We start from the raw sequence: 24,949 nt of genomic DNA, 5'->3' as shown, positions 1-24,949 counted from the left end.
TATTACCCGAGCCGAACTCGAACACACAATTCAGGCTCGATTATTTTCAAGCTCGACTCGACTCGATAAAAAAAAAGCTCGAACTCGACTGTAAAAAACTCGAACTCGGCTCGACTCGGCTCGAATTACAGCCCTAGTAGTGATTAATAAGGATATAAACTCATTACTAGTTTCATCCTCCCAGAAGGATGTTACTATTGAAACAAGCTCTCAATCAAAAGCACATGCCAAGAGGGTTAGGGACACAAGCTCACCCCAAACTTATGCCAGAAAGAAGAAATCCAAAACACTAGGGGGTACACAGGGGGCACAATGTGCAAACTAAAGTCAAAGACTCAGTTACAGCACCTTCTCAAAGTCATATTGATGTGGCTCCTGTAAATGTGGAGTCACAACCATAATCTTTAGTGATAGAAGCACCTCACACACAAAACTCACCCGCAAATTCTCTGGATGTGGACATGATTCATACATCAATTCCTGATTCTCCATCTTTAACTCTCATGGAGAAGCCAAAATCTATAGCAAGTGAGCACCATCTTTTAGATGATTTGTTGGCTCACTTGCCATTTCTTTCTGATTCTACTGAGAAATCTGTACAAAATCTCAAATCAATCACCACATATTCTACAGTAGTCTTTACTCCAAACTCTGTCATTTTTACTATCTCGACGGATATTGTTCATCCGTAGACTATTGATTGTATCTCGACTGATGTGCTTAACAGTAGTCATCCATTGAAACTCTCAACTACTACCTCGATTGATATCTCTCATTCGTTGACAATCACTGCACAACTTGAAATCTCAACTGTTGTCACAAGTGAAGATGATTTAGTAGTTGCACAATCACTCTTAGGATTGAGGGAAGGGATTGAACAGAGTGAGAGGCTGAGTTGATCTCATGCAAAAGGAGAGGAAAAGAGTGAAAATTTGCAAGCTATTTCTTCTAGCTTGGCAAAGTGAGTGAGTGGAGTCCCACCTTAGTAGGTGAAGGTGAGAGTGTGAGGGTGGGAAGCCAAGGGGAGCCCTTGATGCAAGAAAAGAGAGATTATGAGAGAAAAGCAGGTATAGAAGAATGGGAAGAGCCCATTGTAAGTGAGCTAAGGGATGTCAATGAGGCTAAAAAGAAACAACTACTTCAGCAAGATTATCAAGTTGTCTTAGACTCTGTTTCTTATGAAGCTGAAGCATTTACTCACCCTGTTCCATCTTATCAAATTTTAGCTAAACAAGACAATGTGGTTGCTGAGAGAATTCTCAATTTGGTCACAACTGCCTCTATGCAAAGGGCCAATGATGCAATCACTGCCATGCCCCCAACAGCTGGTGATGACTTTGATTATCCAACTGGTGGTTCTGAGGATATATTTGGGGATGAAGATGACGATGAAGGATATTTTATGCATATAGGGGAAGAAGCAGGCCCTAGCTCAAGAACAAACACTCAATCTTGGATGTTTGGCAAAGAATGTGATGAGCACCATTTCAAATCCACTCTCTTTCACATCATTCAACAAACTCAGACAGCTCTTCAAGCTACTACAAATGCCAACACCAAAAGACTTCTTCAAGCACACCTAGCATCTCTTCAACTGCACCAAATTCAATCTCTAAAGCAAAATCAAGATGTCACTGAGCTCAAGACAGAAATTGGTCAAGTCAAAAAGGATATTACTGCAAGATTGGAGGCTACCTTTCCTAACACAACAATGCTAGATATCAACAGATAGCTTAGGAAAAACTCTGATCTAGCCAGCAAAGTGAACTCCTTAGATACCAGACTCAAGACCCTGGAAACATCTATTACTCAAATTCACCTCCATCAAGCTCAACAAACTTTGCTACTTCATAAACTGTTGGCTGCACAAACCTCAACATCCACTCAACTTGATGCTAACAAAAAGGGGGAGAAAGACTCTATTGTTCCAGTTAGCCAGGGGGAATCAACAAGTGAGGGGGAGAAAGTGCTCAACATACAAGTTAGCAAGTTGATTGTTCCAGCAATTACTTTCACTAAGCCACCAGCATTTGATAGTATTGATCTGATCAAGATAGCAACAGCTAAGTTGGAGTCAAATGACAAATTAAAAAAGCTTGATGTAGCAGTAGTTGAGTTAAAGCTAAATGAAAAATGGAAGAAGCTTGATGAAAACATCAAGAAGAAGTTTGGTCCAATTGGGAAGTAAAGCAAGGTCTTTTCTCACTTCTCTCAATTGAGATAAATTTCAGCAAATGAAATAAGCTTAGGGAATATGGAAATAGGTCAACCCTCATCAATCAAATCTCCAAAGGCCAATGTGATTTTTAAACCCAAGAAAAATTATCCAAAGAATTCAAAAAATATCCATTGGACCTATCCTATGAAACCCCCAAGCCAGTTGAAAAGAAGTTTTTTGGAAGGTCTATTGTTTATCCAAAGATACCAGAGACACAGTGTCAAAGAATAGAATTGCTAAGATCTACAGGAATGGTAAATTAATCTGTGTAGTGGCAGGACATCCACAGTTTGTATAGGCTAAGAAAGAAGAAAAGGTGAGGCTTAAACAACAACAACAAAAGCAAACTGCTTTAGAAGCCAATAACCTAGCCAAACAGCCTGCAACCACAGAAGCTGCATTTTCTGCTGTGATAATTGAGAATCTGATTGAAGAAAAGTAAGAAAAACTAAAGCAGACTAAGAGGAAATTTAGGTACAAGCTACCAGCCAAGAGGAAGCTGGATTTCAATGATGATAAGGAAGAATTCATGCAATCCCAATCTACAACTTCAAGTCTACCAGCCATACCTACATTGGAGGAGGTTGGATTTAAGGTTGATCCTAAATAACTTTTCATGGTGAACCTGTAATTCCTAAGGATGAACTCATAGATTGGGACAGCCTACATCTTCCTGATCTAAACATTCCAATCCTATCCAAGCTAAAGAAGACAAATAAAAGAGCATTCAAGATGGTCAAGCCTGTCAAACTTCAATCCAAGTCAGTGGCCAAACCCAAACCTATTGTCAACAAGGGAGATCAACTCTTCTTCTGTGACATCAAAGAATTCTCAGACATAAATCTTTATCTGTAAGAAATAGATGAAGTTAGAGTTATTGATGCTTACAGACACCTTCCAGAAAGATTAGTCTTCAGGTATAAGGGTGGAAGAGAGATGACATGGCCCCTTCACAGAATTCTCAATGAAGGTTATTCTAATTTGGTAACTATCTTCTCCTCAATCAAGAAAAACTTTGGATTCAACATAGTTTCCAACAAAATGGTACTAAACATGATTGGGGAGATAAGAAATAGTTGGAGAGGACCAAATGCACTCCCAGGGGTATTAACAATTCCTTTTACTGGAGATAAGGTGTATCTGAGACCTTACTGGATAATGGAGTTCAAAGATGAAAAATGCATCTGAAAATTTTTCAGATTGGAAGATCAGCTCAAGATTTCAAGCAATGAAACTCTCATGGAGATGCAAGAAAAGCTGGATCAGACAAATGAAGATGAATCTGAATTCTACAGCAACTCCAGAATCAAATTGAATATAATAATGTGAAGTTGGGAAAGAAGTCAAGACAATCAAGGAAGTAATCTAAATTTGCGCAGTCTAAAGGAGCGCCTTAAAAATGATCTGTAAGATACTCTACAAATCTTCCTTTGTAAGAATTTTCAATAAATTGCAGCACTTATAAATTTTATCTACTTTATTTCATTCGGTTTTCACAGAGTATTTTGTTATCATCAAGTTTCTCTTAATTTATGGCTACAATTCCAGTAGACATGAATTGGGGGAGATTGTTAGAAATATGTTGTGTACTTGATGATAACTTAAACAAAATACTTAGTAGATTTTATTTAAGTGATTTTGTAACTTTCAACGAATGATCAATTCAACATTCGTTGAAACAGTAGCTTATGTAATCATAAGTTTTGTAGCACATTCCTACATATTATAATGTCTTAGTGAACTAGATGTTGCAGATTGTTTAAGTTATGTTGAATACTAGCTTAAAATGCAAGATAGGTTGGTTAATTGTAAATATTAGATGCCTTGTAAACTTGTATAAATGAAATGGAGTTAACTACCAAGAAAACAGTCTCAACAGATGATTCACAAAGTTTCAGTGGATGCTCAACTAAAGCTTCAACGGATGATTCACATAGTTTCAACGGAGGATCAATCTGAGTTTCAACAGATGATTCAATGAAGCTTCAACGGATGTTCAAATTCAAAAGAGCAATTGATAGTGACTTGACAGTCACATGCGTTGATTATATGCAAATGGAATGTGGTAGCCTATTTGCAGGTTTAGAGAACAAAGAAGCATTTCCATTTCCATGCTAAACTGAAGATATTCAAAGATGCTGGATAGAGAAACGAAGGAGCATGAAATTAGACTAAAAACATTTTATTTTATTAGTTTGTCTTTTTATCATGTAACTTGTGATATATAAGCCAAGTGGAGTAAGTAGAACTTTAATAAATCTATCCTAGTAAGCAATAACCAGAAAAATAGATAAGGCAAAATATGTAAAGAATTTCTCTGTTCTTGTAGTTCAACTTGTAAGCAGCTGTGTGTAAAATTGTAATATAGAGTTCTCTACTTAATATATATCTCTGGTGGAAAAGTTCAATTTATCAGAAAATATTTAAATACTTGTATTTGATTACTTTGTGTTTTGATTTCCATGCTACTTTCATTCCGCGCCATTGCTAAATCAAACACAGTTAGATATATTTATAGCAGAATTGTTCTTAATTTTAAGAAGTCAGAATTACATTCAACCACCCTTCTGTAATTCTTGTTTAGATTGTTTGGGAATAACAGATATTCCTAAAAAAACTAAGAGGAAGACCCAAGAAAATGAAGAGGAGTGGGAAGGAGGTAGCAGAAGTCAAGTCACACCATCCCCTGGAGGTTTTAATTGCAGACTTCAATGCCATAGAGTCTCTAAATGCCCCACTAAGAAGTCTGGTGAGAATCAAGCTGTTCAAGGAGATGCACCTGATGAAGAGACAATTAGGAAAAGAAAGGAGAACACAACAGGACATGTGAACAAGTTAGCCAAGAGGAAGAAGAGGCAAAAATTAGTTGTGAGAAGGCCTCCGAAAGGAATTTAAATTAATGAGTTATAAACTCAAAGCTCACAGACTGGTGCTACAAGAGTAAAGAAGCCATCATATACAGGTAAATGGAAGTTGCCAATATAGGAGGAAGAAAAAGATGATGGTGATGAAAGTGAGATAGGTGAAGAAGATGTGTGAAGATTGTTTGAGCATGATTATGCGAATAATGAAGCGGATCACCAGAAAAGGGATGATGCAGAGAAGTGTCAGAGCATTGATGATTTAATTGATGAAACAATTTCAACAATATGGATGAAACAGAAGAAGGCCAAGCTAGTGGTTGAATGTGGCACATAAGGAGCTCAGCTAGCTGATGATGAGCCCCTTGCTTTCTTTAAGAAAGTTCCAAGAAAAAAGATGCATTTGGTGAAAGGTAATGTGACGGCCTCAACCCCGGGGTCAGGAGTTGACGTCACCAAACACAATAACCAAAATATAAATAACAGGATTATTATTAAATATAGTAACTTGACCCCAAACCAAGATCCGATCCAGGTTCAAGTATAATTCAGGTTCTCATTATTACAAACTCTTTTATTCAACATCTACACACACTAACTTTATTCAGCAACTCATCAGACCTCATGGCCTGATACAAACTACCTCAGAGGAGCCGTGTCCAGTAGGGGCGGGAACATGGGTCGGTCTGACTGATCTTCTAGGCATCTACGAGATATACATAACAGTTTGCAAGGGTGAGCATAATCGCTCAGCAGCACCAACATATGAATAACGGAATAAAACAGTAAGGTAACAGTATTAGGAACAGAGTTGTAATCATAATATCAACATCATATAATAAAAATCAGAGATAACTGGATACCATTAACTAGCATGCTTTATCAAAACAACATAGAAGTGTGTTGTGTAAATGCCAGAGTTCAATTTTAGCATGCTAACCAATTTTATAAAATCGCTGTATCAACTACTTATGGTCTTATGTAAATTATAAATCCCAATCAGATACGTAGCGGATATGTGAAGACAACTAATCAGGCTATCAACACCAAACGGCTCTAACTGCCATCCCATTTACCTATTCCGGAACTCAGAGACTAGCTAGGTCTTTGACCTTCTGGACTAATCGGTTTTATAGTGCGCGCAACCGAATTAGCCTCTTACGCCACCTCAATAGGCCTACTCTGGCCCCAATGTATCCCATATCTGACCGTTTTATCCAGTTTTCAAAACACTTGTACCTATCTCATTTTCAAAATCTTTTATTTAACCAGCACACATATAAAATCCAGTTTGTAACTCATTTCATTCGAGATAGGTACCTTTCGAAGTTACTTTTCCCCAAAACAATTTGAAAACAGTGATTTATAACTACGGGGATACGCAACTTAAAACGTTTCTGTTCCATTATGAAAGTAAAACATTTAGCTATTCATATGCACTGAACCACAAAAGAATGGTCAGGGGTACTTGCCTTGCAACGCTTTACAAAATCCTAAGTAGCTTTCACGCTGACTTTGATCCTGGAAAAACTCGACTAAGATCTACAAATACAGAGTACCCTAATTAGTTATACCGACATGCTTGATATCCTCAATCCAATAACCCAATACGATAACCCGACTCGTATTATTATTATTTTACATATAATCACGTAATCACATATCCCGAACATAAATAGGGGTAACACGTAGAATATAATTATGTACATTTACAATATATTTTTAGAAAATTCTGACAGCATCTTATTTGTTTATAAGACTACCCGTCAATTACGATCGACGTCAATAATCGCAACAATCCACAATATTACTCCACCAATTTATACAATGTACATCCCAACACCAATCAAAATTAATTATTTACGTCCGAAAATATTTTACGTAATCATTTTATATATTTATAAAATTTAGGACTCAGAACAACGTCATCACCGTCCACCGTCCGCTCGTAACGAGTCATCGCGGTACGGCGGCAAAATTTCCGAGGTACCCGATAATTCGGATTCCAACCAAAAATTTCACTGATTATTAAAATTCTTTTTACTGCATGGATATTTTATTTCACAAAATCAGTCAACAAAATCCCTGCAAAAACACCATTAATTTATATTAAACCAACTGCACAATAATCAAGCCCACAATTAGAGCCCACTTTTAAACCCAACTGTCAGACCCAATAATAGGCCCAACAGAAGGCCCAATAATCAAGCCCGAACTGCAAGCCCAACAACACAGAAAACCCAACACAGAACCAAGCCCAACAACCAAGAACACAGCTGCACACACTACACAGCCGCCTTCCACCGCACACACGGCCTCACGGCCATCACAACACAATCACACACACACACACCATTACACAGGGCACACACACACATATATATATACATGCATAAACCAACTGAGCAACAGAGTCACCAAGCTCACCGGAGCAAAAGCACGGCGGCGGCGAAACCGGAGTAACATGGGAAGCCGAAGAAGAACGCCGGAAACAGAGAAAGAACGGGGAAAAAAAGGAATGGGAAGGGAGAGATACAGCGGGAGAGAGAGATAACGAGAGATGAGAGAAGATAGAGATTAGAGATTTCGAGAGAGGGAGACAACGACCGAGCAACACAGTGAAAAGGGGAAACCCCCCTTTAATTTATTTTTTTTCCTTTCTCCTGCTTACAACACGTGGAAATGCAAATACTGAGAAGCTGACACGTTGATTTTGTGATAATTATAAAGATTTAAGGTCGGCTTTGCCCCGGTATTCAAAATTAACGGGTAAAGGTGCACAAAAAACAATTCTCGAAAATTATAAAAATAATATCAAAATGTCATAAATAACCCGAAGTTACAAAGACATAATTTTTAAAATTTTTAAAACACTTTTTAAGGTGCTCTTCGTATCCGCTATTAAACAAATAACGAAACGACGCACGATGAAATGATTCCCGAAAATTTCCAAAATAATTTTAAAATCCTCAGAATATTATAAGCTTCATAAAATATAAGTTTCGTAATTTTTAAATATTTCCATAATTAAATATGGATTTTACCATTAAACACAACCAGAAAATCATTTAAAGATAAATAATTAATAAAATATTGATTTCTCAATTTTATAAAGTTCTAAAAATAATTATTGAAATAATAAAATTATAAAACCAATTTTAGAAATAACCCAAGTATTTATGGAATTACAATTACAATAAAATCACTTTTACAAGCGAAATAAAATCATATAACTCACTAATAAATCACACAATTCAATCCCACATAATAACAAGTCATAAATAATTAAATAACAATCAGTAGCCGCTGCTAAAATCAATACACACATTTTATTTAATTATTCAAATCTTTATTACACTTTTAGATATTAAAATAAAAGAAAAATACACGAGTCGTTATATCCTTTCCCCCTTAAAAAGATTATGTCCCCAGAATCTGACTTAACTAAACAGATGAGGATATTTATCAAGCATGTCTGACTCTAATTCCCAAGTAGACTCTTCTACTCGAGGATTTCTCCATAAAACCTTCACTATAGGAATCGACTTATTCCTAAGGACTCATTCCCTACGGTCTAGGATTTGAATCGGTTGTTCCACAAAGGACAAATCTGGCTGAAGCTCAATCAATTCATATTCTATGTCTTGATTTGAATTAGGGATATAGGGCTTCAACATAGACACGTGGAACACATTATGAATGTGCTGCCACTGCGGTGGTAACGCTATCTCATAGGCAACCTTTCCTACTTTCTTCAAAACTTCAAAGGGTCCTATAAATCTAGGGCTAAGTTTACCCATTTGGCCAAATCATACTAACCCTTTCCAAGGTGATACCTTTAGTAACACCAGAGCTCCTATCTCGAAGTCCATATCTTTCCTATGCAAATCCGCATACTTCCTTTGTCTATCTTGGGCTGCTTCTAACCTTTTCTGAATCAACACTATGGCATCTCTAGTTTGCTGAACCAACTCAGGACCTAACCCTTTCTTTTCTCCTACCCCATCCCAATACAACGGTGATTTACACTTACGTCCATATAAAGCTTCGTAAGGCGGCATCCCGATACTGGCATGGTAACTGTTATTATACGAGAACTCAATCAAAGGTAGGTGTTCATCCCAATTACCCTTAAAATCCAGAACACAGACTCTCAACATATCCTCTATGGTCTGAATCGTCCTTTCACTTTGGTCGTCCGTCTGAGGGTGGTAAGCGGTGCTCATATTCAGTTTCGTTCCTAGGCACTCTTGAAATTTAGTCCAGAACCTAGAGTTAAATCTCGGGTCTCGATCTGACACTATAGAAACAGGCACTCCATGTTTGGTAACTATCTCATCCAAGTATAACTTAACTAGATTTTCCAACGAATACCTTTCACTGATCGGAAGAAAATACACTGACTTAGTCAACCTATCAATGATTACCCAAATAGCATCATGATTCACTCTCGTCCTTGGCAATCCCACTACAAAATCCATGGCAATCTCTTCCCATTTCCATTGGGGAATCTCTAAAGGTTGTAACAATCCACTCTGTCGTTGATGCTCTGCTTTTACCGTTTGACATACATGACACTTACTTACCCAATTGGCAATATCCTTCTTCATTCCTGGCCACCAAAATTTCTCTTCAAGTCCTGGTACATCTTGGTACTACCAGGGTGGATAGAAAACCTAGAGCTATGCGCTTCCTGCAATACCTCGTTCTTCAATTCTGTTACATTAGGAATCCAAACTATGGATGAAAATCTATAAAAACCTTGGCTATCTTTTTGAGTATACAACTCTTCTCTTGTTAAAGTATCCGACTCCTGTTCCATAACTCCTTCTTGACACCTTCTGATCTTTTCCATCAATGCCGGCAGGAAAGTAACTTCATATAATTGCTCTTGACTTTCGCTAGGTACTCGAACCTCAATCTCCATTCTTTCAAATATCGTGCTAGTTCTTCCGCCATTTTAATCATATTCAACTTTTCCTTTCTACTCAAGGCATCAGCCACCACATTGGCTTTACCGGGATGATAGTTAATCGAATAATCGTAGTCCTTAATTAGCTCCAACCACCTTCTCTGCCTCATGTTCAAATCCTTCTGCGTGAATATGTACTTCAGGCTCTTATGATCTGTATAAATATCGCATTTCTCTCCATACAAGTAGTGACGCCATAACTTCAGAGCAAACACTATAGCCGCCAACTCAAGGTCATGAACTGGATATTTCTGTTCGTGAGGCTTTAACTGTCTGGAGGCATAAGCAATCACTTTGTCATGCTGCATTAATACACAACCCAATCCTTTCAAAAAAAGCATCACTATAGATTACAAAGTTTCCCGTCTCATCCGGCAATGCTAACACTGGAGCCGTCACTAATCTTTATTTCAATTCCTGGAAACGTTTTTCACACTTTTCCGTCCAAACGAACTTCTCATTCTTCCTGGTCAACTTGGTTAATGGGAATGCAATCTTCGAGAAATCTTTCACAAACCTTCGATAATATCCTGCTAATCCAAGAAAACTTCTTATTTCTGTTGGTGTCTTCGGTTGCTCCCACTTTGATATGACTTCGATCTTTACTGGGTCTACTTTGATACCCTCATTACTCACCACATGTCCAAGAAACTGTACTTCTGTCAGCCAAAACTCACACTTAGAAAACTTCGCATATAATTGCTTTTCTCTTAACTTCTGAAGGGCAATCTGTAGATACATTGCGTTATCTCCCGGATTCTTCGAGTATATGAGGATGTCATCAATGAATACAATAACAAATTTATCCAGATACTCCTTATATACCCTATTCCTCAAATCCATGAAAGCCGCTGGTGTATTCGTCAATCCAAACGACATCACTAAAAACTCGTAATGCCCATACCTTGTTCTGAATGCAGTCTTGGGGATATTTTCAGGCTTTATCTTCAGTTGGTGGTAGCCAGATCTTAAGTCAATCTTTGAGAAGTAACATGCTCCCTTAAGCTGATCAAACAAATCATTAATTCATGGTAAATGTAACACCCCCAAATTCAAGGTCGGGAATTCGGGTCGTTACGATCACTTAATATTGACTAATAAATAATTAATCCTCTTTTCACATCATTACTCGACCTTTTAACCAAACTCACACACACACAGGTTATATGCTCAGAAACATTACTAAATTAACGTTAAAGTATTTAAGTTATTACAGACCAAAGGAAATTATCTCAAAAGAGTGAATGCCGAGAACAGCTCTACATGAGACTGACTCGGGTCACAAATAGTCTTGGTTCAAGTACTCAAAAGGAAACTATCTCTATTCGTCTACCTGAGGTGGCTGGCGGACGAACAGTCTACGGTACTCACGGGCGTCCCCTACCCGTTTGCGGGCAGTCATCCTGGTTCGGGCCATGCTGGTAATCTGTTGTGATATGATATTTATAAAAGCAAGAGTGAGCACTAATGCTCAGCAAGATATAGATATCCATTATCTCAATATAATCATTTAGGGAAAAACAACCATTAGGCATTGTATAACCAAGGTTTCTAAAAGTTTATATGCTTGTCAATTTTATGAAAAACTCAACTTTAACTGTATCAGTTTAATCGGCTTATACTCGTACTCATTTTATCTCAAAATCTCAATATGATGCTTGAACCAAGATTCTCATATGGATGTGATATATGAACATCAACATCCTTATTTAAAACTCAGCCTTATCGGCCTTCTGTTGTAGGTTTCACAACAATTTATCCAAAGTGGAGGAAGGGACTATACTGGAATAAACCACGTACCGGTGATCAGCCGAATACGAAATTTTCTCTACTAGTAGAAGGAATACAAACCTAGCCGCCTTTGGGCTTATCAAGACATTACACGATGGTTGCCCATTTCCGTGCAAGTCCGAAAGTCAATGGTCACAGAGACCACATAACTGTATACTGCGCCACTCCGCGCTTGGTCACTACCCGATACCTCTCCGTGCCGGGTAAGCCACATTCCAGTCCCAAAACAATTATATCATTTAGATAAAATCCTTTATCGAAGGAATAGATCGTTCTCAGTTGACCTTTAAACAAGGTAATTTATCGGTCACTTTTATTACAATTGATTCTTGGGAGTTGTCGGAGTTTTGAATTTAAAAATCGTTTTCTACCCTTAACCGTAGTAGAGTTTTACATATATTGTTCACTTGTTTTTCATTGAGCGAGGAAGCAAAACCTTCATGCTTCTAGACTAAGTTCCCTAAGGTTTTGATAAGTTTCAGATGATTGATCTCTTCCGAGAAATTTTGAATAATTTAGAAAGTATCCTTGGGAACTATGTCTATTTTTAAATGATTTTTTTTTGAGGTACGTAATATTAAATATTTACGGTCTCATAATATTTTTATGAAGGGTCCAATGAATTGATAAAACCTTAAGTACAAAATGTTTCTTAATAAGGTTCAATGAATTGATAAAAATCTTAATTAAATACTTAAGACGGGATTCGACATCTTATAATTATCCTTCGAATGGTTACATACATTTTAGATAGAGTGAATTGATTTAAAAACTTTTCAATATTACTTTAAGTATTTTCCGGATATTTTAGTAACTCTTTAGGTATTACTTATAAATAAATAGTCAAGTAGGATATCCCTTGAGTGAGTATTCGATTACCTCTTTTAGTTATAAATCAAATCTCAATCGCTCGTTTGATATGTATGTTACGCGAAAGTACTTTATTTATTGAAATCGAAATTTTCCGCGTCCGGCTCGTTCCGGGATTAAATTGATTTAAAACTATCTCCGACTCCCACTATCTTGTATTATATTAAAATTACGTTTCAATTTCTCATACTCGTATAAAACGAAGTTCGTCTCCGTAAATAATCACATAATTGGAATGTATTGATATCACAGACAAGCATATATTTTCGAATTATAAATCATGGCATCAATATCACAAAAGTATATATAGCATGGATAATTTGTGTTAGGGTTTCGTAAACTTGCCTCGAGTGCTAGGAGTGGTATGGTCTCGGGGCTTTTGTTGGCGATCTAAAATCAATAACCAACGATCTTAGTTAGTACGCGATTATCGATTCGCTTTACTAAAACATTTTTATAAAATCGAAAAATTAATATTTTCTTAAAATTCTTTTTGGACAGTCTTCCTTGCTGCATTATTTAATTATCATGATTTTTCCAAATTTTCGAAATCATTTTTAGCCTTTCAAAATTATTAAGCAAGTGGCCTATGCGCAGTTGGCTTTTCGTATGAACGCTCTACACTAAAACGATCATAATTTTTAAACCGTAAATCCCCTCGTGATGATCCACACATGTACAGAAACTACAAATCAAGATCTACCCAGTCATGGCCAGTGACTCACAAATTTCAAACATTTACATGGCCGAATACACTGCAGAAGGCAGACCAAGTGCAATAGGCTCCATATTCCATTTCTACTACTTGTTCTTGACACAATCACTACTTATGACCAACACAACACTTCTTACTTCTCAAGATCCACCCACATACACCTTATATACTTTATCTATCATCAAATAAAAGAATCATAACTCAAAAACTCAAGTACTTAGCAAGAATATGAGTAAAACAACCTTACACATACACAAACTCTTGGATCTTGACACTACATCATAAATAACTCTTAAACCCACCCTTAAAACTTTAAAGAGTTGGAAGTTATACCTTATTGAGCACTAGGAGGGTTAGTACTAAGGTGATTAGGGCTTGGTTTGCTTGAAAAACACTTAGAAGGGCTAGATCCTTAAGAAACAAAACCAAGAAACAAGTTAGAATTTTGGAGTTACTTTTCAGCACCTCATTCAAACATTTTTATAAAATTGAAAAAAACTAATTTGAGGCTGAAATTTGGTACGAATCTTACCCAAGATATATAGAAGCTATGGTAAAAATTTCATGACATTTGAATGCGTACATTTTGAGTTATGAATTTTTCTTTCTCCCTTGCTCAGAAAATCCGAACTGCTGGAATGTAAAATGGGAGAGCTTTAAGTGAGGGAAAAGAGGGTTGTTTTCTTTTGTGGATGAAGTGTGGGAGTGTATAATGAATATATGGGATGTATGCAGCAGATTTGACAATAATTTGGCAAAGGTATAGGTTGGTTTGATTGTGTGATGAAGTGAGAAAAGGGAGAAGTATGGCTTGTGTACTTGTTTGTCTCCCATCACTATTCAACACTATTCCACTAACTATTCTAGTTAACTTCTAATCATCTAGTTACACTCCTAACTACTAGTTAGGACTTGGTTATGCATGGCCAACTTGCATGGGATTTAATTTCTCATTCCTTTATTTATCGTAAACGCAATCGTCGTTCCATTCCGATAGATTCCACGTATAACGACTTGTTTCGTAGCGATTTCTTTTATCGCTTATAATACTATAACCAATTCCATTCCTTCTCTTGATCATAGAAACACCTTGATATATTATTTATTTCATGTAGTATTCCCGGTTCTACGCCATTCTTTACGGATACGAAAAAAATGTAGTATAATCGTAAATCTTCGAATTTCGTCGGCTTTTACATTCACTTATTTTCCTCGATAAACAAGAATATGATCTCGGATTCTCAAAATTCCACTATTCATTTTATGATGATCCCCATACGTATTACTTAATCAGCTCAAGTTACTATTCACAGAAGTTTTAAAATATTACAAAAAATCAGGGTTCTTACAGTCTCCCCCCCTTAAAAGGATTCCGTCCCGGAATCAATCCACAAATAGATGGGGGTACTTTTCTTGCATGTGACTCTCTAATTCCCAAGTCGACTCCTCGACGTTGTGATGCCTCCATAAGACTCTGACTAGATTGACACTCTTGTTCCGGAGTACTTGCTCTTTTCGGTCAATGATTTCGACTGGCTGCTCAACATAGGACATATCTGGTTGAAGGTCTACTTGCTCATGCTCCACTATATGTTTGGCATCCGCATTATACTTCCTCAACATTGATACATGAAAAACATTATGGACCTGCTGAAGATTTGGAGGTAAAGCTAACTCGTATGCCACGGGTCCTATCCGTCTTAGAATCTCGAAAGGTCCAATATAACGGGGGCTCAGCTTCCCCTTCTTCCCAAATCTCATCAATCCTTTCCATGGTGACACTTTCAGAAACACCTGGTCACCCACTTCATACTCTCTGTCCTTTCGTGCCAGATCGGCGTATTTACGCTGTCGGTCTTGGGCTGCTGCTATGCGTCCTCTGACTAATTGAACTATGTCCCTTGTCTTTTGCACCAAGTCGGGACCTAGTAACTTTCTCTCACCTACTTCATCCCAATACAAGGGCGAACGGCACCTTCGGCCATACAACGCCTCGTATGGGGGCATTCCGATACTCGCATGATGACTATTGTTGTAAGCAAACTCTATCAAAGACAGGTGTTCATCCCAAGAACCCTTAAAATCAATTACACACATTCTCAACATGTCCTCCAATGTCTGGATGGTTCGCTCACTTTGTCCATCTGTTTGCGGATGGTAAGCGGTGCTCATGTTTAGTTTGGTTCCTAGGCATTCCTGAAAGCTCCTCCAAAATCTGGAGTTGAATCGAGGATCTCGGTCAGATACGATAGCTACTGGCACTCCATGCCTTACCACAATTTCTTTAATGTATAGCTCCGCTAATCTATCCACTGTGTAGGTTTCCTTGATTGGGAGAAAGTGCGCTGACTTGGTTAGTCGGTCTATAATTACCCATATTGCATCATGGTTAGTCTTAGTTCGGGGTAATCCTACCACAAAATCCATAGCTATCTGCTCCCATTTCCACATCGGAATTTCTAAGGGTTGCAAGAGTCCGCTTGGTCGCTGGTGTTCTGCCTTTACTCTCTGACAGGTCATACACTTACTGACCCACTCCGCTACATCCTTCTTCATGTTAGGCCACCAGTAGTACTCTTTTAAATCTTGGTACATTTTAGTGCTTCCTGGGTGGACCGTATATCTAGAGCTGTGTCCTTCCCGTAAAATTTCATCCTTTAGTTCTTGGACGTTAGGGACCCATATCCTGTAGGCATGCCTCCTGATTCCTTTCTCGTCTGGGTCACACTTGGCCTCCTCTCCGCTTACCAGTTCCTTGTTCTCCCTCAACACTATTTCTTGGCATCGCCTAATCTTTTCCAGTAGCTCCGGTCGCATAACCATCTCATACAAACCTTCGGTCCCTGGCTCAGCAACCTTGACCTCAATCTCTAACTTGTCAAATTCTCTGATCAAATCCTCTGACGTGGTGATCCTTTTCAATCTTTCCTTACGACTAAGGGCATCGGCCACCACATTGGCCTTCCCCGGGTGATAAAGAATTTCGCAGTCGTAGTCCTTAATCAATTCTAACCACCTTCTCTGCCTCATGTTTAGCTCCTTCTGGGTGAAGATATATTTAAGACTCTTGTGGTCAGTATAAATTTCACACTTTTCTCCGTATAGGTAATGTCTCCACATCTTAAGGGCAAACACTATGGCGGCTAATTCTAAGTCATGGGTGGGGTACCTCACTTCATATTCCTTTAATTGCCTGGATGCATAGGCAATCACCTTACCGTGCTGCATCAGCACACATCCCAAACCCTTATGGGACGCATCACTATAAATCACAAAGTTCCCTTTATCGTCTGGTAGGGCCAGCACTGGGGCCGATACCAACCTTTTCTTCAATTCTTGGAAGCTCTCCTCACATTTCTCCGTCCAAACAAACTTTTCTGTTTTCCGAGTAAGTCTAGTCAACGGGCCTGCTATCTTGGCGAAATCCTTTACAAACCTTCGATAATACCCGGCCAGTCCAATAAAGCTTCTGACCTCGGTGGGCGTGGTTGGTTGTTCCCAATTAGCGACAGCTTCTATCTTTGCGGGGTCTACGAGAATTCCTTCCTTACTAATCACATGACCCAAAAACTGAATTTCTTTCAACCAAAATTCACACTTTGAGAATTTGGCATACAATTTTTCTTTTCGTAAGATTTCCAATACTATCCTGAGGTGTTCCGCATGTTCCTCCTCCGACCTAGAGTAAATTAGAATATCATCGATGAAGACTATCACGCATTCGTCCAGATACTTCTTAAAGACTCTGTTCATCAGATCCATGAAAGCCGCGGGCGCGTTAGTCAAACCAAATGACATAACCAGGAACTCATAATGTCCGTACCTAGTACGAAATGCAGTCTTAGGTATATCTTCCGGTTTGATCTTAAGTTGATGATAACCTGTCCTAAGGTCAATCTTGGAAAAACATGTGGCATCCTTTAGTTGGTCAAAGAGGTCATCTATTCTTGGCAATGGGTACTTGTTCTTAATGGTCAGCTTGTTCAGCTCTCGATAATCGATGCACAGTCTCATGCTGCCGTCCTTCTTCTTCACAAATAATACGGGTGCACCCCACGGGGACACACTTGGTCTAATCATTCCTTTATCCAATAGATCTTGCAGTTGATCAGCCAACTCTTTCATCTCGACGGGGGCCAAACGATACGGGGCCTTTGATACTGGTGCCGTGCCGGGAGCTAAATCAATGGCAAATTCTATCTCCCGATCCGGAGGTAGTCCGGGAAGATCCTTGGGAAATACATCCTCAAACTCGTTAACTACGGGTATGGTGTGGATCTCAGGGGTTTCTCGTTTGGTATCCACCACGTGAGCCAAGTAGGCCTCACATCCTTGCCTTAAAAGTCTTTTGGTCTGCACCATAGTTAGAAACTTCTTGGTTTGCCGTTGCCCCTTAATTATTACACTCTTACCACTAGGTGTTTTCAATTTTACTTTCTTCCCCTCACAATCAATCTGGGCATGGTTTCTAGATAGCCAATCCATTCCTAATATCACATCAAACTCCCCTAGTCGAAAGGGAATTAAATCTACTGGGTATCTTACTCCACCTAATTCTAGGTTGCAGTTAGCATAAACTTGATTTACAGGGATAATCTCTTGATTAGCTATTTCCACTTGCAAAGATTCTTTCAAAGGTTCCACTTTTAAGTTCAATTTTTCAGCAAATTCCTTAGACACGAAAGACTTAGTAGCTCCAGAATCAAATAGCACATTGGCGGAATTGGAGTTTAGGAGGAGCGTACCTGCTATAACATTGGTGTTCCTCACGGCATCTTTCACAGTCATATTAAAGGTTCTGGCAGTCGGCACTCTGTTAGATGCAGCTACACTACCCCTTGAGCTAGCTGGGGCCGCCGCAGGGCAGTCCTTCCTCATGTGTCCTGTCTTTCCGCACTGGAAACACTTAGCCGCTTCCTGGTTACAAGCTGTGGCATAGTGCCCCACCTTACCACATTTAAAGCATGTCACTGGTTTCTGCATACATTGCCCAGAATGCTTCTTACCACAGCTCTTGCATTCTGGCAGAGGGGGTCGTGGTTGGCTATGATAAGACATTCCCGTCTGGTTCCCGCTCCGGGCCACACTCACGCCCCCTGATCCCCCGAATCCTGTACTGCGGTTGGGTTGGGAGGCCGTCCCCCTGACAAACTTACTAGGGAAGCTTCCCCCTCCCACACTCCGGCTTTGACCATCAAACTTTCGCTTCTTAGTTTGCTTCATTTTCTGGCTCATTTCACTCCCTGCTTCAGCTATCGTGGCCTTCTGCACTAGGGTGGCATAGTCAGTTATCTCCAGAATTGCCAGCTTATTCTGAATCCACTGTTTCAATCCCTGTTGAAATCTCTCAGCCTTTTGCTCTTCGGTACCCACCAGTTGTGGCACAAACCTCGACAATTCTGTGAACTTAGCTTCATATTCCGCTACGCTCATATTTTCTTGTTTCAGCTCTAGGAACTTTCGCTGCATCTGAACCTCCATAAACTTCGGGACATACTTCTTTAAAAATAACTCAGTGAATCTTTCCCAAGTAACAATCCCTTGGGGCTCCATATTTTTCTTGGCTTCCCACCAATAGTTAGCCTCACCCTTTAAGAGATAAGTGGCAAAATTAGTCTTGTGGGCTTCTTCAGTGCCGATTCGCTCAAAGGTCTTTTCTACCTCTTTTAGCCAAGCCCTGGCCTGAACTGGGTCAGTAACACCGTGAAACTCTGGGGGCTTGACCGACTTGAAAGATTTAAATGCATTAGCCATGGCCTGCTGGGGTTGCTGGGGTGGTCGTTGCTGCTGCAGGTTTTGCCTCAGAAGTTCTACAAACTGCTCCATAGGGTTCACTGGCATTTCCATCCCCTGAGTATCTTCAGCCTCTGACTCCTCATAGTCCTCATCATCATACTCATTTCGTTCTTTGTTAAATCTTAATGGTGGGGTCTGTGCTCGATGCCCTTGCTCATTATTACTACCCTGGCCGCCAGATGCAGCCGGGCGAGTTCTTGTTACTATTCTCCTTGGCGGCATTTTCCTGTTACATAAACTTATTTAGGTTGTTTCCACTTGCCAATTCTCATGCTTCCTGATTTGTTATGACAGTATGTAATTATGCAGGTATGAAAGAAGATTAAACCACAATCTAGAAATCGCAATTAAACAACATGATAATTATACATAATTTGGCCATACGCCGGGTCTAGGTACAACATACTGAATAATAAAAGTACAATTTGCCTTAATACAATAATCCTTAGCTGGTGGCACTATCAAAGACAACAACCCAGAACAACTATCACAAAACAACTAAGTACCACCACTGAGGAACAACAACCAACTACTAACAGTGTCCACTAGCCATGAGTAACATCACGAATCCGCCTCATAGCGCGAACCACAACCCTAATAACCTCGCGCCTACTCACCAAGTCACGCTGGGGGGATAAGCGGTGAATCCTACCGATGGTCCTCTGCTCTATGCGGCGAATGGTCCTGCGCACGCGTCGGGCGCTGGGGTATCCTCGCCTGGCTCGGGCCTCTATCCTCATGTGCCGCTCGATGGAAAGCTGGTCCCTCAGCTCGGTAATACGGGCCTCAGCCGCTGTCAGATCAGCAGCATAGCGACCTACCACCCAGTCGTGAACTGCTAGGGATATGACTGGTAGGGGTGGTGGAAGTGGGGAATTTGCAGGAGTCGCTGCCACACCGTCAAGAATAGGGTCCATGCCGTCGTCGGTCTCAGTCCGTGCGGGACTAACTGGTACAGGGGATGAGGTGGGTGTCCTCACTGGGGTGGATGCCCCTAGCTCCGCCTCTAACTCCTCAGTCAGTGCAGTGACTCTAGCCTGCAGAGCTATCATCCTATCCATCAAATCTGCTACTCCCGTCTCGCTCTCGAGCTCAGCGACTCGAGCCTGGGCTGCTGAGATCCGATCTAACAAACGCTCTATCGACCTCTGATGCACATCCACCCTCATCATCTCTGGAGACGAAACCTCCGTGCTGCCGTATGGAATATCCTCAGGAGGGGCTATCTCAGTGTCTGGCTCAGTGGGGTCCTCCTCTGAGTCCTCCTCAGGGTCAGTCTCCGGGTACTCGAATACCTCTAAGCCCACAGTGGGGGCAGGGTCTGCTACCTCGATCTCAGCTAAAAGGGCCTCATCATGCTCTCTCTCGTACGCCTCTACAGCCTCAGGGTCTAACACATCGGGTACCTACAAGTCATTTAACACACGTATTACTATCCTTGGATACTTAAATCACCCCTAAGGGTTCTTAATATCAGTGCTACCCTCGTAGCCCGACTACGAACTCTATGTGAGTTCTAGTTCATTGATTCAGTTGATTCACCTAACATTTCTGAGACTTATAACCTAGGGCTCTGATACCATTTCTGTAACACCCCCAAATTCAAGGTCGGGAATTCGGGTCGTTACGATCACTTAATATTGACTAATAAATAATTAATCCTCTTTTCACATCATTACTCGACCTTTTAACCAAACTCACACACACACAGGTTATATGCTCAGAAACATTACTAAATTAACGTTAAAGTATTTAAGTTATTACAGACCAAAGGAAATTATCTCAAAAGAGTGAATGCCGAGAACAGCTCTACATGAGACTGACTCGGGTCACAAATAGTCTTGGTTCAAGTACTCAAAAGGAAACTATCTCTATTCGTCTACCTGAGGTGGCTGGCGGACGAACAGTCTACGGTACTCACGGGCGTCCCCTACCCGTTTGCGGGCAGTCATCCTGGTTCGGGCCATGCTGGTAATCTGTTGTGATATGATATTTATAAAAGCAAGAGTGAGCACTAATGCTCAGCAAGATATAGATATCCATTATCTCAATATAATCATTTAGGGAAAAACAACCATTAGGCATTGTATAACCAAGGTTTCTAAAAGTTTATATGCTTGTCAATTTTATGAAAAACTCAACTTTAACTGTATCAGTTTAATCGGCTTATACTCGTACTCATTTTATCTCAAAATCTCAATATGATGCTTGAACCAAGATTCTCATATGGATGTGATATATGAACATCAACATCCTTATTTAAAACTCAGCCTTATCGGCCTTCTGTTGTAGGTTTCACAACAATTTATCCAAAGTGGAGGAAGGGACTATACTGGAATAAACCACGTACCGGTGATCAGCCGAATACGAAATTTTCTCTACTAGTAGAAGGAATACAAACCTAGCCGCCTTTGGGCTTATCAAGACATTACACGATGGTTGCCCATTTCCGTGCAAGTCCGAAAGTCAATGGTCACAGAGACCACATAACTGTATACTGCGCCACTCCGCGCTTGGTCACTACCCGATACCTCTCCGTGCCGGGTAAGCCACATTCCAGTCCCAAAACAATTATATCATTTAGATAAAATCCTTTATCGAAGGAATAGATCGTTCTCAGTTGACCTTTAAACAAGGTAATTTATCGGTCACTTTTATTACAATTGATTCTTGGGAGTTGTCGGAGTTTTGAATTTAAAAATCGTTTTCTACCCTTAACCGTAGTAGAGTTTTACATATATTGTTCACTTGTTTTTCATTGAGCGAGGAAGCAAAACCTTCATGCTTCTAGACTAAGTTCCCTAAGGTTTTGATAAGTTTCAGATGATTGATCTCTTCCGAGAAATTTTGAATAATTTAGAAAGTATCCTTGGGAACTATGTCTATTTTTAAATGATTTTTTTTTGAGGTACGTAATATTAAATATTTACGGTCTCATAATATTTTTATGAAGGGTCCAATGAATTGATAAAACCTTAAGTACAAAATGTTTCTTAATAAGGTTCAATGAATTGATAAAAATCTTAATTAAATACTTAAGACGGGATTCGACATCTTATAATTATCCTTCGAATGGTTACATACATTTTAGATAGAGTGAATTGATTTAAAAACTTTTCAATATTACTTTAAGTATTTTCCGGATATTTTAGTAACTCTTTAGGTATTACTTATAAATAAATAGTCAAGTAGGATATCCCTTGAGTGAGTATTCGATTACCTCTTTTAGTTATAAATCAAATCTCAATCGCTCGTTTGATATGTATGTTACGCGAAAGTACTTTATTTATTGAAATCGAAATTTTCCGCGTCCGGCTCGTTCCGGGATTAAATTGATTTAAAACTATCTCCGACTCCCACTATCTTGTATTATATTAAAATTACGTTTCAATTTCTCATACTCGTATAAAACGAAGTTCGTCTCCGTAAATAATCACATAATTGGAATGTATTGATATCACAGACAAGCATATATTTTCGAATTATAAATCATGGCATCAATATCACAAAAGTATATATAGCATGGATAATTTGTGTTAGGGTTTCGTAAACTTGCCTCGAGTGCTAGGAGTGGTATGGTCTCGGGGCTTTTGTTGGCGATCTAAAATCAATAACCAACGATCTTAGTTAGTACGCGATTATCGATTCGCTTTACTAAAACATTTTTATAAAATCGAAAAATTAATATTTTCTTAAAATTCTTTTTGGACAGTCTTCCTTGCTGCATTATTTAATTATCATGATTTTTCCAAATTTTCGAAATCATTTTTAGCCTTTCAAAATTATTAAGCAAGTGGCCTATGCGCAGTTGGCTTTTCGTATGAACGCTCTACACTAAAACGATCATAACTTTTAAACCGTAAATCCCCTCGTGATGATCCACACATGTACAGAAACTACAAATCAAGATCTACCCAGTCATGGCCAGTGACTCACAAATTTCAAACATTTACATGGCCGAATACACTGCAGAAGGCAGACCAAGTGCAATAGGCTCCATATTCCATTTCTACTACTTGTTCTTGACACAATCACTACTTATGACCAACACAACACTTCTTACTTCTCAAGATCCACCCACATACACCTTATATACTTTATCTATCATCAAATAAAAGAATCATAACTCAAAAACTCAAGTACTTAGCAAGAATATGAGTAAAACAACCTTACACATACACAAACTCTTGGATCTTGACACTACATCATAAATAACTCTTAAACCCACCCTTAAAACTTTAAAGAGTTGGAAGTTATACCTTATTGAGCACTAGGAGGGTTAGTACTAAGGTGATTAGGGCTTGGTTTGCTTGAAAAACACTTAGAAGGGCTAGATCCTTAAGAAACAAAACCAAGAAACAAGTTAGAATTTTGGAGTTACTTTTCAGCACCTCATTCAAACATTTTTATAAAATTGAAAAAAACTAATTTGAGGCTGAAATTTGGTACGAATCTTACCCAAGATATATAGAAGCTATGGTAAAAATTTCATGACATTTGAATGCGTACATTTTGAGTTATGAATTTTTCTTTCTCCCTTGCTCAGAAAATCCGAACTGCTGGAATGTAAAATGGGAGAGCTTTAAGTGAGGGAAAAGAGGGTTGTTTTCTTTTGTGGATGAAGTGTGGGAGTGTATAATGAATATATGGGATGTATGCAGCAGATTTGACAATAATTTGGCAAAGGTATAGGTTGGTTTGATTGTGTGATGAAGTGAGAAAAGGGAGAAGTATGGCTTGTGTACTTGTTTGTCTCCCATCACTATTCAACACTATTCCACTAACTATTCTAGTTAACTTCTAATCATCTAGTTACACTCCTAACTACTAGTTAGGACTTGGTTATGCATGGCCAACTTGCATGGGATTTAATTTCTCATTCCTTTATTTATCGTAAACGCAATCGTCGTTCCATTCCGATAGATTCCACGTATAACGACTTGTTTCGTAGCGATTTCTTTTATCGCTTATAATACTATAACCAATTCCATTCCTTCTCTTGATCATAGAAACACCTTGATATATTATTTATTTCATGTAGTATTCCCGGTTCTACGCCATTCTTTACGGATACGAAAAAAATGTAGTATAATCGTAAATCTTCGAATTTCGTCGGCTTTTACATTCACTTATTTTCCTCGATAAACAAGAATATGATCTCGGATTCTCAAAATTCCACTATTCATTTTATGATGATCCCCATACGTATTACTTAATCAGCTCAAGTTACTATTCACAGAAGTTTTAAAATATTACAAAAAATCAGGGTTCTTACAGTAAAGGATACTTATTCTTTATTGTCAACTTGTTCAGCTCTCTGTAATCAATACACAATCTCATGCTTCCATCCTTTTTCTTCACAAATAGCACTGGAGCACCCCACAGAGAAACACTGGGTCGAATAACTCCCTTGTACAATAATTCCTGAAGTTGTTTAGCCAGTTCTTTCATTTCCATCGGGGTCATCCTGTATGGAGCCTTAGAAACTGGTTCAGCTCCAGGTATCAAATCAATAGAGAACTCTATCTCTCAATCAGTGGAAATCTTGGTAACTCTTCTCGGAAAATGTCAGGGAATTCTCTCACTATGGGAATCTCATCCAACATAGGGGTCTCTTTCTTCGTATCCACCACATGAGCCAAATACGCCTCACATCCTTGCCGCAACAATCTCTTTGCTTGCATCACTGAAAGGAACTTCCCATCTTGTCTTTGTCCTTGGTAACT

General features: G+C 39.0%; 1 protein-coding gene across 1 annotated transcript; it reads right to left on the bottom strand.

The window, feature by feature from the left end:
* Positions 1-19,613: 19,613 nt before the first annotated feature.
* Positions 19,614-21,203, bottom strand: LOC141693965 (uncharacterized). The gene is made up of 2 exons (XM_074499162.1): positions 21,107-21,203; positions 19,614-20,629 (listed from the first exon to the last, which is right to left on the bottom strand). Exons 1-2 carry the CDS (start codon positions 21,188-21,190, stop codon positions 19,769-19,771), a joined length of 945 nt encoding a protein of 314 aa, XP_074355263.1. The 5' UTR covers positions 21,191-21,203; the 3' UTR covers positions 19,614-19,768.
* Positions 21,204-24,949: the final 3,746 nt, after the last annotated feature.

The sequence above is a fragment of the Apium graveolens genome, chromosome 10, assembly GCF_009905375.1.
Source record: "Apium graveolens cultivar Ventura chromosome 10, ASM990537v1, whole genome shotgun sequence".
Lineage (NCBI taxonomy): Eukaryota > Viridiplantae > Streptophyta > Magnoliopsida > Apiales > Apiaceae > Apium > Apium graveolens.
The sequence above is the reverse complement of the archived record's forward strand: the minus strand, read 5'-3'. Positions and strand labels throughout refer to the sequence as shown.

Bases quoted from the DNA above. Each gene is read 5' to 3' on its own strand.
- LOC141693965 (XM_074499162.1), bottom strand. From the start codon at position 21,190: ATGGCCCGAACCAGGATGACTGCCCGCAAACGGGTAGGGGACGCCCGT. The intron at 20,630-21,106 runs GTAGACGAATAG...AATGACTTGTAG, and splicing joins TCGTCCGCCAGCCACCTCAG to GTACCCGATGTGTTAGACCC.